Source organism: Hemibagrus wyckioides, linkage group LG26 (genome assembly GCF_019097595.1).
Source record: "Hemibagrus wyckioides isolate EC202008001 linkage group LG26, SWU_Hwy_1.0, whole genome shotgun sequence".
Classification (NCBI taxonomy): domain Eukaryota; kingdom Metazoa; phylum Chordata; class Actinopteri; order Siluriformes; family Bagridae; genus Hemibagrus; species Hemibagrus wyckioides.
The window spans coordinates 8,959,886-8,974,607 of record NC_080735.1 but is presented as its reverse complement, the minus strand read 5'-3'; the positions used below and the strand labels follow the sequence as shown (position 1 = coordinate 8,974,607).

The following is a 14,722-nucleotide window of genomic DNA, read 5'->3' as shown; positions in this document are numbered from 1 at the left end:
TCTGAAGCATGTTTGATTTAGTTTAACCCCTACATGTTTATTCATATATTAACTAACAAACATGTATGTAGTTAAGGTGGTAGTTATTCATGCATGAATACATGAGACTCATGTAGTAATTAAGGTTCGCTCAGCGTTATTAGCACATGCCATAACTCATCATTAGTTCGTATTTAAGTAAATATTAAGTGATTTTTTATGTACTTTTACAGTGTTACTGGATTTACTGGACCTTATATACCAACAGGAGTCAGTTTCAGTTTGTGTTGCACAGAAACTGCTTGTGTCCTGATCTGATCGTGCAGTAGCAAACAAAATCACTAAATAAAATGAAAATAAATAAATATATATATATTTAAAACTAAAATAATTTAGCTTTGAACATCCATACTCACATAGCTTAATGTAAGGGAAACACAATACACTGTAGACACAAAGATATAAAAACTAGCGATACACAGAAACCAGGAATAAATACATTATAGAAGACTCGATAATCTGAATACATTTCCAAAGATTTCCCACATTCTGTTTATCCCTAGTTTATAAATCCTGCGTATCGCTTTGTCTTACATTGTAAATTCTATTGTGTATCCTTACATAAGGCCTCATGGTTTTTTGTATGCAAGTCTATTTAAAAATCATTCTGGGGATTTAAGAGATTATATTATAATTATGTAATGATGTTAAGATGATACCCAGACTCCCTTTGTCTTCTGTGAGCCAGATAATGCACATCTTAATAAAGTCTGCTTCAAATGATATTTTTTTAAGACAATTCCTGTGTGATCAGCTCCGTTTGTCTAATGAACACCAAACACCTGGTGTAGCACAGATGAGACATGCACAGGAGTTCATGTCTCATCAGGTTTCATCAGTTTTTGTTGAATCATGGATCTCATTGATTTCTGGGGTTAAAGGTTGGTAAATATGGATGATTCACAGTCAAATGCAAGTAGACAAGCAAAGGTCAACTGCAGAAAGGATTAGAAGTATATATGGACTGGAATTAAACAAAGGGAAACAGACAAATAATGCATAAATAGCTTTACTATCTATACCAGGTCTCTTAATGTTAGTTGGTATTTTTGTGGAAACTGGCCAATAGAAAAAAGATTCTCTCAACTGATGCTGAGAATAGTTAAATGAAGATTCATTGCAGTGGACCGGTTTTACTTGAATACTAAAATCTTTGCCCTTTAAGACATGCTTATAGCAGTATTTTACAGCTAGAGCTTCATTATAGAAACAGAAAAGTAGAGAATAATTTTGTACAACTTTACATTGAGCGCAAATTAGGTATATTTATGGTGCATGGACTAAAAAAGAAAATTCATTAGGGAGCCTGTAACCCCATCCAGAAGGAAGATTCACACCAAAGAAACTCAGCTATCACTTGACAGGGAGATTTACACACCACAGCTGGCTGACATAAAGACAGATTCATTTCACCTTGTGGTTTTCTGTTAAGTGTATATTCCCTTCAAGTTAATGAATGAGCCAAAGCCCGAATTTATCTCCGTAATTGTTAGCCAAGTCTCCATTAAGGTATAATACCTTAGGTATTTTCTTCCTTATGTAAGCTGCAAATTATCCAGAATTATAGTTGGTTTTGTTCCTTTATGGCACTTACTGAAAGTTTCAAATGCAGGAATTCCAGGATTTTTGTGTTACCAATTTTTTCTAGGGTCTCATTGCTAAACACGATAGTGAACATCCAGTGAATAGAAAGATTGAATTTCGTCAAATAAACAGTGAGACATATGAACGAACTGAGGTGATCGAGAAAGCTCCATCTTTTCTTCCATATAGCTGGTCTCTGTGTAAATAGATCCTCTCAGTCATTTTGATGGGTTCTGTCACATTTTGCTATGATTATATCCTGCAGCTCACAAAATCACAATTGCAGGAATCAAAAAAAAAAAAAGTCAGCTTATGGAATATTTTACTGGAACGTTGTACTGGATTAAATATTTAGATTTTTCATGAATACATATTGGAAGCTATTCAACTCGTAATGATTTCCTATATTTAGTTTTTTTTAAAGAACCAAAGAGATCAAAAGGACTGAGATTGAATAGAAGGAGTATTTCACTGACTCCCATTCATTTTGGTTTGCGTATATATATTTATTTTTAAGTCCCGCGCAATGGCAGGGTCCGCTGTTTGTCACTGATCATTCGATCCACATGATTTGGCACAGGTTTTATGTCGGATGCCCTTCCTGTCGCAACCCTCCCATTTTTATTGAGGCTTGGGGCCCGGCACTGAGAGTTAACTCTGGGGTGGCGCCCTGCCCAGGAATCAAACCCGGGCCACGGCAGTGAGAGTGGGGGATCCTGCCCCTGGACCACCAGGAGGACAGTTTGCTTATCTTTAAACAATAAATATGCAATAAAGATGCTTCGGAACTGGTTTCTTCTAGAGTAATCATCCACAAAGGTGGTAAAAATTTTGTAGCTTTGAAGTAAGGGCTTTCTTAAATATTGAGTATTACACTGAAGTAGAATTCACGTAAAACAATTTAATAAATTAAATGCTCGATGTTTGTTTTGCATTCTTAAGTGAATTCATCCAGAATAGCATGTGGTACATCTGCTTCAATGAGAGTAACTTTTGTACATTTAGCTTGGCAGCAATTTGTTTCATGCATCAAGAAGCAATGCATCAGGAAGTACTTTATTAATACTTTATTAACATATAATTTATTATTACCAGCTGCAAACCACAACTTTGCTTTGTCCATCTCTCTTTCACTGTCAGTTAAAGAAACAAATGTGAGGCTTCCAGACGTTTTTTTCTTCTTCTAAGAAATAGGGATAGGGTCACAGGGATTTCAGAATTGTATATTTACACTCTGTGTGTAAACACAATGTTAGGTATCAGGGCATTTTCAGTATGCAGCGTTACTATGGAGTGTGTATTCTCATGTTACCCTGACAGCGTAACTTTGTGAATGCAAATGGGGCAGGGATCCTTTTTTCTTTTTTTTTCTTATAACGAGAACTGTGGTTTCAGCACACTCTTCCTCTGACATCTCTGTCTCTGTGCTCAACAGATGGCAGGGTGTGAAGTGATTCTCTATGTGTTAATTACAAACCTCTTCAGTTGTAAATTGTCACTCTCTTATTCACAATATAGTTTTCGATTTTTATATTCAATATCTGTGGGCGGAAGGCGAGTCCTGTGGGAAATTTGCAAAGAATCACCAATCATTTGCTGTGAGGCACTGACATTAAGACAAATACAAAAATTGCATTAAGGTTCTTCTAGCTGGAAGATTCCCGGTTTGGTCAGAAGTCATTTTCTATAACAGCAGCTTTGACAATAGGCAAAGGTAAACCACAGGTTTAATGATAATGGTGGAGAATAGACTAATGATGGAGAATAGACTAACATGTTTTTATTTAACAAAAAAGGTCTTGGTTAATCTTGGATATGATGAAGGATTATGTAAAGAGACATTTAGTTGTCATTAGCGGAACCAGTCTCTAATATCAGCTCAGTGTAAATCTTCAGTCATGGGAGGATTTTCCGGACAGAGGTTTTTGCAATTTTTGCAATCTCTCTCCACCTGTCCCTATGTTCTGCATCCTTAACACTTACACCCACTAGCTTCATATGCTCATTTATTACATCCATATACCTCCTCTTTGGCCTTCCTCTTTGCCTCCTGCCTGGCAGCTCCATGTCCAACATTCCCCCTCCAATATACTCACTCTCCCTCCTCTGAACATGTCCAAACCATCTTAATCTGGCCTCCCTAACTTTGTCCCCCAAACGTCCAACATGAGCCGTCCCTCTGATGTATTCGTTTCTAATCCTGTCCAACCGTGTCGCTCCCAAAGAGAACCTCAACATCTTCAGCTCTGCTACCTCCAGCTCTGACTCCTGTCTGTTCCTCAGTGACACTGTCTCTAAACCATACACTATGGCTGGTCTCACCACTGTCTTGTACATAGCAAGAGCACATAAACTGAGCAAATACTTTTTAATATAGTGATGTAATGAAAGTCCTTATAAACTATACAACTGAGTGAGTGAGTGAGTGAGTGAGTGAGTGTGTGTGGCTGATTGATCACAGGAGTGTGTTCGAACAGTAACTTGGTAACTGCAAGCAGGGAGTGTGTGTGTGTGTGTGTGTGTTGTGGGGAGAGTAGTTCATGGTAGGCATCTTTAAAGGACCTGGTATTTGGAGCTGATGGTTATGTGACAGCATGTAAATTGGAACAGTAATAAATAGGGGGATGTGGTAGCTTAGTGATTAAGGTGTTAACTATTGATCTGAACCTTGTGAGCTTGAATCCCAGGTCCACCAAACTGCCACTGCTGGGCCACGGAGCAAGGCTCTTAACACTCAACTGCTCAGTTGGATAAAAATCAGCTAAAAAATGTAAGTTGCTGTGAATAAGGGTGTCTGTCACAATGTGGCTTCACAACAATGAAATTAATGAAAAAAATATACTCTGGTGTACGCCATTATAATAATAATAATAATAATTGGCATCATACCACTGTGCTTGATTATTTTGTTATACCGGAAAGTGTTTTCTGCTAGGAAATATATTTGATAATTAAAAAAGATATTGCCATCATTTCATTATTAATTTCTTTGTGTAAAGCTTATGATAGCTAAGGTGTGTTATGGTGTAATTGGTTTGTGGATTGGTTTGTGTACATTTTTCCCCTTACGGTTATTGCAAACCAGTAAAAAAAAAAAGTTGTTATTTCTGTTTACATGTATATTATGATGAAGTATTTCTATCCTGTTGTGGGTGATCTCTTCCAGCATGATGATGTCCCAATTCACAGGGGACAAGGACTTACTAAATGGTTTGCTGAGTGAAAATTATGTAAATCATATTCTCTGGCCTGGCAGCACTACATCCCAACCCAGTTAAGCACCTCTGGGAGATTTTGAACTGATATGTTAGACAGTACCATCTTCAGAAGTCTTATTGAGAGAAGATCTATTGGAAGAATAATGTTCATCCTTTCAATATACTTCCAGAGACTTTCGGAGGCTCAACACTTTACTCAGGCAGTTTATACTAGACAGCTCAGTCTTGCCCTGTTTACAGATACACTCACAGTAATAACCTGATAAAGTGCATGAGGTGTATGGTGATTGCCTAATGAGGTGGGCCTGTACAGTATTACCCTCAGTGTCTTTGTGGCCATGTGGTGTTTGGCCTGGCAAGCATGTCTCCCTGTTGTGTTTTGTGGCTTGACTGTAGAGAATGACAAATTGCGGCAATTACTGCCAAATGACAGGATAGAAGACTTGACTTATGTTGAGGCTGTTATTTATTTCAAATCCGTTCACCTTTTCTCCACTGGAGGTTAGCAGCTAGAGCCGTACTTCTCTTGTGTGTTCTGTGAATTAAAATGTAGAGAATACACATTTTTTAAAAAAGGTGAAAGAGTTTTGAAAGATTAAAAGAGAAAAGATTGGTGCAACACATTCTAAGCCATTTTACAGCACATGTCTAATGTATTGAGATAGAGAAGCTGTGCCACTTGCTGGAATGATTTCACTCCCACTGGGAAAAAGTATTACTCCTTTGTTTGTAATTCCAGATACTCCTGGCTTGTGGAGTGGCATGACAGAAAATTCAATTCAATTTCAATTCAATTTTATTTGTATAGCACTTTTAAGAATGGGCATTGTCACAAAGCAGCTTAACACGTTCGTTCGAAAAGTGTTTGCTCCTTCTGTAAGTTCATGAAGAGGGTAGATAGCAATTTCCTCTGTGTTATACTGCGCAGCATGAGAAGCGGTTCCAAAAGAAGGGGTTCACGTGTCTTGGAGGAAGCATGTGCAAGCCTCCACCCTCCCTGGTCAAGTGAAGAAAACTGTGTTTTTTTAAAGAAAATTATGTTACTATGCAGTGAAATACACTGACCAGGCATAACATTATGACCACCTGCCTAATATTGTGTTGGTCCCCCGTTTGCTGCCAAAACAGCCCTGACCCGTCCTGCACTGTGTATTCTGACACCTTTCTATCAGAACCAGCATTAACTTCTTCAGCAATTTGAGCAACAGTAGCTCGTCTGTTGGATCGGATCACACGGGCCAGCCTTTACTCTCCTCGTGCATCAGTTAGCCTTGACCGCCCATGACCCTGTCACCTCTTCACCACTGTTCCTTCCTTGGACTACTTTTGATAGATACTGACCACTGCAGACCGGGAACACCCCACAAGAGCTGCAGTTTTGGAGATGCTCTGATCCAGTGGTCTAGCCATCACAATTTGGCCCTTCATCAACCTCACTCAAATCCTTACGCTTGTCCATTTTTCCTGCTTCTAACATCAACTTTGAGGACAAAATGTTCACTTGCTGCCTAATATATCCCACCCACTAACAGGTGCCATGATGAGATCATCAGTCTTATTCACTTCACCTGTCAGTGCTCATAATGTTATGCCTGATATATTATTAATTATATTCATATACAGTTTCTGTATATGTTTGGATATCTGATTGAGCACTGTTGGATCAATTGTGAGGAAACGGAAGCTGCACCGTACCACTCAGGCCCAACCTAGACAAAGCTGTCTCTCAAAACTTCACCATAAATCTGAGAATGTGGAAGCCACAGAGAGGCCACAAGTCACTTTGAAGGAGCAACAGAGTTTAGTGGATAGAGTGAAGTTGCACCTGTCAGCAGTATCAGTATACAACTGGCTTGTATAGGAGGCTGGCTACAAAGAAACCATTACCGATCAAAGAAAATACATCAAAGCAAAATTTAGTCTGGAGTTTGTCTGAAAGTGTAGGATAACAATGCTCATCCCTCCATACACCAGTCCAGGAGCGGTGAATGCGGAAGCATCATGATGTGGGGATGTTTTTCCTCAGTGAAGAATGGGCATCTTGTTAAAACTGTAGGGAGATACTACAAGACATGATCCTAGGCCAAAGCAACACACAAGTGACTCAACAATAGAAATTAAATATACGCAAGCAATGTCGAGATCTCAACCCAATCAAGAATCTGTGACACTAATTCACAATTGTGGTATACAAACATCATGCCACCCACTTGAACAACCTGAAGTTAATCTGCCAAAAGGATTGGGCAAAAATCACTCTCGAACATTAATGGCATACACCCTTATCCAGAGTGACTTACAATTTATCTCATTTTTTTATACAACTGAAGTCTTGCTAAGAGGCCCAGCAGTGGCAGCTTGGTGGACCTGGGATTCAAGCTCATTACCTTTTAATCAGCAGTCCGACACCTTAACCACTAAGCTACCACATCCAAACCCGTATGCAAAGCTGGAGGGGGCTTACCCTTAAAGGGGTTTTTCACCAAAAGGTGGTTCTACCAGGGAAAACCAAGTAGGTATTTAATTCTTTCGCATGCAGCAAATTTCACTTTTAAGATCCGCTAACAAATAATCCATTTTTTCAAAGCAATATAAATACTGGCTGCATACGTGTCATTTGTAATCCAAATGAATCTGATGTGACAATAAAGTTTAAGTCTACAGATGTCTGTATCTGGCTTTCATGCTAATATCTAGATGGGTTCCAGTTATGTGCTATTCCTTTTCTAATTACAAAGGCCAGCTTGCTTTTAAAATGGCCTCTGCTAATGTGATCTTAAAACCAGATGCATGTCAAAACCCATCCTGGTGGCTTTGACATCAAAAGCTTTCTGCTAACAGATTCTATTACCTTCATGTTCTAAATTAAGTTTGTTTGGCATGCATGACTTAATGATTAATGATGGTGTTTGTGGCTTAGTGATGTTTGATCAGCTTTTGACCAGCTATGTTTAAAGCCTTTGAAACCAGAGCGCTCGCTTTCAATCATGTGTTCCGGGTCAGTGGATATTATAAGTGACCGAGGAGAACAAATTCACCTCTTAAGTCTAGAAGAACTTTATGGAGAAGATGGGTGTGATTGTCACTCTCACCTCTGGCTATCAGCCTCTGTCTAACAGCCAAGTGGAGCAGGCCAATCAGGAAGCAGGAAGATTTCTGTGCCTTGAATCAAGAAGCTTAGACCCTCTTTCTCCCCTGGGTAACAAGGGAAAAATAAAAAAATAAAAATAAAAACTCTGGTTGCCAGGAGTTAAATACTCCAAATGCAATGTATTTCTCTGCAGTGACAAAAACCTAATTAAATATTTAATCCATTGTTGTACAGTGTTGCCATACATAAGTGTACCCCAAAATACCTTAAAATAATAAAATAAAATAAAATAAAATAAAATAAAATAAAATTTTAATAAAGGATTGATTTTTTTTCAATGAGTCATTACGCATGCAGCAGAGGGTTAATATTTTTTTCCACAAGATATTTTCTGCAATAATAAATCAATTATTCAGAATTTTTTAAAATTAGACACATCTATTTATATGTGTTTCTACAGAGGTCTGTGAGGGACACAACATCAAAATGTGTGTAATGATGGCAGATATATGAATATTTAAAGCATCTCCTAATTAGTTTTTCCTCAACTTCTTATTATTGAGAACTTTCCGTCTCTACTGATGTGCCTGAACTTCATGGCTGCGGGTGAGAGATTTTCCTCAGCAGCTCTGAAACTCTTTTACTATATTGTTCCTCCATGTGTGTGTGTGTGTGTGTGTGTTGAGGATGCTTTGGCCGGAAGCGAACTCCCCTTTGAAGGCTTGTCAACATCCCAGTTTTTGATGCATAAAAAGTACATCCTTCCTGCTTTGAAAAATTAAAAAGCTGCAGAGAATGCCCTTTTAGTCTTTAAACTTTTATGATGCCACACAGTTGCATTCAATTTGGCCCTCTGCCTCGCTAACATCCTCCTTATTTTATTTGTTTACCTTACCCACAATTCCACAGGGTTATTAGCACTGTAGTGCTGCGCAGTGTTAGAACACTCCTACTCCCTTCACTGGGTGAGGAAAGAACAATATCCCTTGGGAATTTTCGGTCAAAAGGTGACATTCTCCTTTAGTATTGCTTCCCACTCGATCTAGCAAGTTTTGAGATTATTATCTTATCCTGACCTGCCTTACAAAGCGTACACATATGTCTTAGGGAAAATACTGTATGGTGATTTGATGTGACTGAGTTCTGAATTAGAGAGGTGTTAAAATCACTTTCATGTGAGTCAGACCATAACTAGTTGCTATGCTGGCAAACACAATAGGAGTAGAGCCCCCCCAGAGACAGGTCTAAATGAATGCCTACCCTTGATTATGGATGTATGTGCATTTTAAAAAGCCTGGGCTAATTAACATTCTAGCTGTGATGCAATGAAATAAATGCCAACTAAAGCTCATACTGTGTTTTGTTTACTGAACTGCGCAGACTATACAATGACTACTGCATAAAAAATGATAAGAACCATGTGTTTTGCTTTGATCTTCCATCACAATTATGTATCCATAATGACTCACATGTTCAGCAAAGCCTTGTGCAGAGATCTCGCTGTGGAATTAGGCAGTAATAAATGGGGGGGGGATCTTGAGGATACTGTTTTTTCCCCTTTCTTTTTGCATGGTCAAGATGAAAAAAATACGCCGCTCATCTCACTAGTGGTTGATTGAGTATCTTTAATGATCATTAAAGAATCTGCTGCACACAAATTCCCTGAACGGATTCATACTGTATTGATTTTTATCTCCCCCCCCCCCCCCCCCCCATATTTTATTATTCTATCTAAGCCGCAAAATAATGACTGACCAATATTTCTAATAGACGTTTCACGTCAAGGTCAAGGTGTGATATTAGTAGATAACTCTGACTCTTAGTGTGTGTGTGTGTGTGTGTGTGTATGTGTGTGTGTGAGTTCATTGACTGCACTCTTTAAAGGACTTTAAAGGACAAATATTGGGCCATGAAGCATGTTCCAACCTGCTGAGGCTTTCATTCCAATCATGTACAGGTGCAATTATATTTGAAGACAACTTCCCCTAAATTGCTTGGTGCCTTTGTTGAACCCGTGATTGTGTTACCTTGGCAACATTTCAGGAGTAATACATGTCCTCATACTTTTAGGGGACCACATTTTTACAAGAATTTTAATTTGTACATCACATCACATCTCTCTCTCTCTCTCTCTCTCTCTCTCCATCTCTCTCACACTAATTGCCAATTGTACTATACATGCTTGAACACCTTCTTTAAGCATGTGCTTTTCAAGAAATAAGTTGTAAATTATTATGTATATGATTCCCTATCAGACATTCATGAAGTTTTTTAGTCATCCAAATGATTAGATTGTTTAGCAGTGGCGAGACAAAGTGACAGCTCATAGAGACCCTTTCTTATGACTGGAAAAATATTTTTAAATATTAAGTCACAAGTTCAGTTACCTTAATTTACCAGTAGACCCTCCAGCCTGACGATAATTCAGTTGGATTCGTTATTTCAGTAAGCTAACGTAGTTACGTTGTCTTCTGTATATCTTCTTCTTTGTCTTGCAGGAGCTTTTCACACCAGAATGCAAGTTCAAAGAGTCGGTTTTTGAGAACTACTACGTCATTTATTCATCCATGCTCTACAGACAGCAGGAGTCAGGACGAGCCTGGTTCCTGGGCCTGAATAAAGAGGGCCAGCCTATGAAGGGGAACCGCGTGAAAAAGACAAAACCAGCTGCACACTTTCTACCCAAGCCCATAGAAGGTAAACATGGTTTTGATTGATGTCAGTTGCTTTGGTTTTGTCAGGTTTGCTTGTTAATGATCAAGTTTTTGAAAAGCAGTAAGATAAACACACACCTGTGTAAAAGAACTTGTAAACTGATTAGTAATCATGGTCATAGACATACTTTTACATACCAGACCTGTGCAATACCTGACTTTGCCAAAAGTAAGAGCTGTGTTCTCTTGTCAATGTTCTCTGCCCAACCAACGTTGTTCTTTCATCCGCAGTCGCCATGTATCGAGAGCCCTCCTTGCATGATGTTGGTGAAACAGTTCCAAAGGCTGGAGTTCCTCCCAGCAAAAGCACAGAGCCAGTGGTCATGAATGGTGGCAAGCCTGTCAGCAAGCCTGACAAGGAGACATAGCCCTATTTCCCTTCCCCTCCCCTTTTGGAGGGACTCTCTACATGTGCTACTTTTTAAAAAAGAATAATGCACACATTTGGCTTGGGAAAGGGAAAAAAATGAAGAAAAATCTCTCTCCTGTAGAGCTGGTCCACTGGAACAAATGAATCAAGGGGTGGTTATGGTCAAAGGACAAGATTATATTGGTGGCTATGGTCAAAGGACAAGATTATATTGCTCAAAAAGAAAAGTAGAGCTCTGACTGTGGAGGGAAAGGGGGAAACTGTATGCTCAGCATTGAGAGACTGTCATTGGATTGTCCTATGGGATATGGAACGTCTTTTCAAAAGTCCCTTTTCTTTCAGTTCTGCCTTTATTCCTGTGACAATCCTCTGTGAAAATGCCATATTTTCATGCCTTGTCTGGTAGCTTTGCCTGACGAAAGCTACCCACGGTTTTTCAGTTGGACCTTTCATGTTACTGTGGTTTTGCAGAACACCACAGTGCACCAGCATTTGTCTTGATTGATCGCTGTACAGATGCTAAATAAATCTCTTATTGTTACTGTCGTTTTTTTTCTGTTTGTTTGTTTGTTTTTCTTGGTCCATTTATTTATTTGTTCTTTTCTATAACATTTTTCCATTTAGACTGTCAGGATTGGTGCACATAAAAGAAATGGAGACAATATGAAGAAACAAGCTACATCATGTAAAATAGATGTGTTTAAGATACAGTAAAATGGTAGAGACAGTGTGGAGTTGCCAAATTAGTTAGAGACCTGGTGCTTGGGTTAATTTCTTCCTTTTAGTTATTATCGCTCATAAGAACGACTGATAGTATAGCACTGAATTGCACTAGGTTTTAATCTGTGAACAGTTAAGAGATATGGCATTGATAATCATGCCTCTGGGCATTCAGGGTGGACATAATCCCTCACAGGGGAAGAGTATACATATCACAAATACCCTCGATATGCCTCAGCTCACTTCCCTGACTGTCAGATAACAGCTTTTTAAAAAGTTTGTTGTCAATATAGTTATGAATTTTGTTGTCAACAAACTTATCAGCCTCTGTTTTTTTGAATTCATCAATTTATCTGACTTTAGTACAAGCCCTGAAGCCCACTGACCAATGACAGCAACTGTTCATGAATGATGATGTGAATGTTGATGCCTGAGTGGATGCTGATGCTGTCACACAGGTCATGGTTGCATTATAAAATGGTCAGATGTATTGTTATTCCCTTTGCCTTTTATAGTAGCAAAAGTGGTATGCTGTTGGTATGTAGGTGGATGAAATGCTATGTTTATTATTATTATTATCATCATGCATTTTTTTTTCTTCTTAGGATTAAAATCATGCCTGAATACACACTGTTTCCAATTAGCAATTAATTTATCATTCCACTCATGAAAGGAGGTGATCATGTACCATATGGGAAAAGAACCATCTTTAATTAAGTATTTGTGTTGTTTTGTCTAGCTTTTCCACTGATGAGGATTCTTTTATGGAGTTTAATGTAATGCAAAAGGATATGAAAATATCACTGTGCATCAGTAAATGCTGTTTATAAGACCTAGACATTTACAGAATATTGAACATTAACTGCTTAACTGCAAATATGTTATAATCTGCCATAAATGATTTTTTATTCAGACGCAAATTATATATAAAATATATATATATAATTTCATTAGCTACATGTTTGTCAAGAAAATCGCAAAATGCCTTCCCATTTATTTGTTTTATGATAATTGTTATATATGTATATATTCACGGATGCTGCCATGCTAATCTTAAATGATTTCCAACAAGACTGCTGTTTCTAAACACAAACAATAATAAACGTGTTATTTTGCATACATTTATCAACTGTTTAATTAATGCAGTCCAAAAAGTAAGGTTTGTCCAAAAGTATACATTTTTCTCTCAGAAAATTTAACGTCACCCAGAAAAATGACTGAAAATTGCACTATTTCAGTCTAGCATTTGTTTTTCATTTGCAAGTCCTTCACCTGTATGCTTTGAAAGTCTGCTTTGTGTTTCTCCGGGCTCCCGAACCGTACATTTTGCCCTGCCGACCAGTTGTAACTGGTTCTATAGAAGACTGGATTTATTTTTGTAAAATTCAAGGTGTAAAAATCATTGTTTCTCATTGATATAACTTCCTGTAATGTACCTCACATCGTTTTCCATTTGTACTTGTATGTTCCCTTGTTGCCGTAGACATACGTTTTACGTCGACGTTTAATCTTGAGGATAACTTTTCTTTGTTTGTCCTTTGTATGTGTTGAGAATATTAACGGCAGGACTGTACATGTTTTTTTTTTCCTCCTGAGAGCTCTTTCCTTTTCTGAGGTTTTCTTCCTTGATTCACCATATGTTTCACCTATTGCATGGTAATAAAGGGGGAAGACTGAAGACCTGCATGTTGTAGGCTATGTGTATCAAGACAGTGATTAAAATGTTGTTGATATGTACCACTAAACTTTACATACGTTACATATATGCAAAGAGTCTGCAGTGTACAGTTTGTCAATCCATTGTATACACAGAGATAACATATTGAATAAAACATTTATATGAATTCACAAAGTCTTACATATTTTTATGAAGCATATTGTTGTTCTTTTAGCTGCTCCCTGTTTGGGGTCACCACAGCAGATCATTTGGTCCACATGTTTCAATTTGGCACAGGTTTTACACCGGATGCCCTTCCTGACGCAACCCTCCCATTTAATCCTGGCTTGGGACCGGCACTGAGAGTTAACTCTTCAGTGGCTGGGTTAGCTCCCTGCCTGGGAATTCGAACCCAGGCCGTGGCAACGAGAGCAAGGGATCCTGCCGCTAGACCACCAGGAGGCTTTTTTATGAAGTGTGTAGTGTTGAGAATAGAATCACATTGTTTTAAACACCTTATGGAGACACTTTAGCTTGTTTTTTTTTATTCCTTGGATTTGTCAGCTACACTATATGGTCAGTGGTTTGCAGGCAGCTGGCCATCATACCCATATGTTCTTTTTGAACATCTAATTCCAGATTTACTCCCCCAGCCTTTGCTGCCATAATAACCTCCACTGTTCCGAGAAGGTTTATCACTAGAAGCAGACGGTTCATTCCTAAGGTATTGTGTAGGGTTGTGGTAACACTCCATCTCTTCCACTCTGACATAAACAGACATAAGCTTCATTTGAGCAAGGCCTCACAGTTCCATTGAAGGCATATTACAAGGATACTGCATACAAAGACATCCTATACAACAGATTAAGTCCACATATGGCAGCAATGGTCAATTGTCTGCATACAACTGGCTGTATAGTATATCTGTATATATTTGTAAAACAGTTTACTACTAATCAAATCAAATTTCTTTGACAGATTTTTACAATTAATTAATTTATTTATTTAAATTTATATTAATATTGTATTATGGGATGGTTCCCTTCCTAAAACATTTTTTGGATGATAATCAGTAGCCTTCAGTAGACTGGCATCCCATTCAGAGTGTTGTCCTGTTTTATATTCAGTGTTTCCAGGCTTGGTGGTGATCCACTGCACCAGTATCAGGGGTTACTGATGTTTAATAAATGAATTGCTGTCAGTAGAAAAAAAACCCTCATTTTAAATATCCAAGCCTTTGTTTTTGCAAAAGAAAGGAGTGATAAAGAACATTTTGTATTGTAATAGTCTGCATGTAAGTAATATAGACCATGTTTCAGATTATCAAGT

The 14,722-nt window shown here is 38.2% G+C and overlaps 1 protein-coding gene across 4 annotated transcripts in view; it reads left to right on the top strand.

Moving 5' to 3' along the window:
• LOC131347096 (fibroblast growth factor 14-like) overlaps positions 1-13,588 on the top strand; it is a 57,656-nt gene extending 44,068 nt beyond the window's left edge. For all 4 annotated transcript variants that reach the window (XM_058380964.1, XM_058380967.1, XM_058380966.1 and 1 more), the window contains 2 exons: positions 10,431-10,629; positions 10,878-13,588. In XM_058380964.1, the coding sequence (XP_058236947.1) occupies positions 10,431-10,629; positions 10,878-11,014 (336 nt within the window). In that variant the 3' untranslated portion in view covers positions 11,015-13,588. The remainder of the gene's footprint in view (positions 1-10,430; positions 10,630-10,877) is intronic.
• Positions 13,589-14,722: the final 1,134 nt, after the last annotated feature.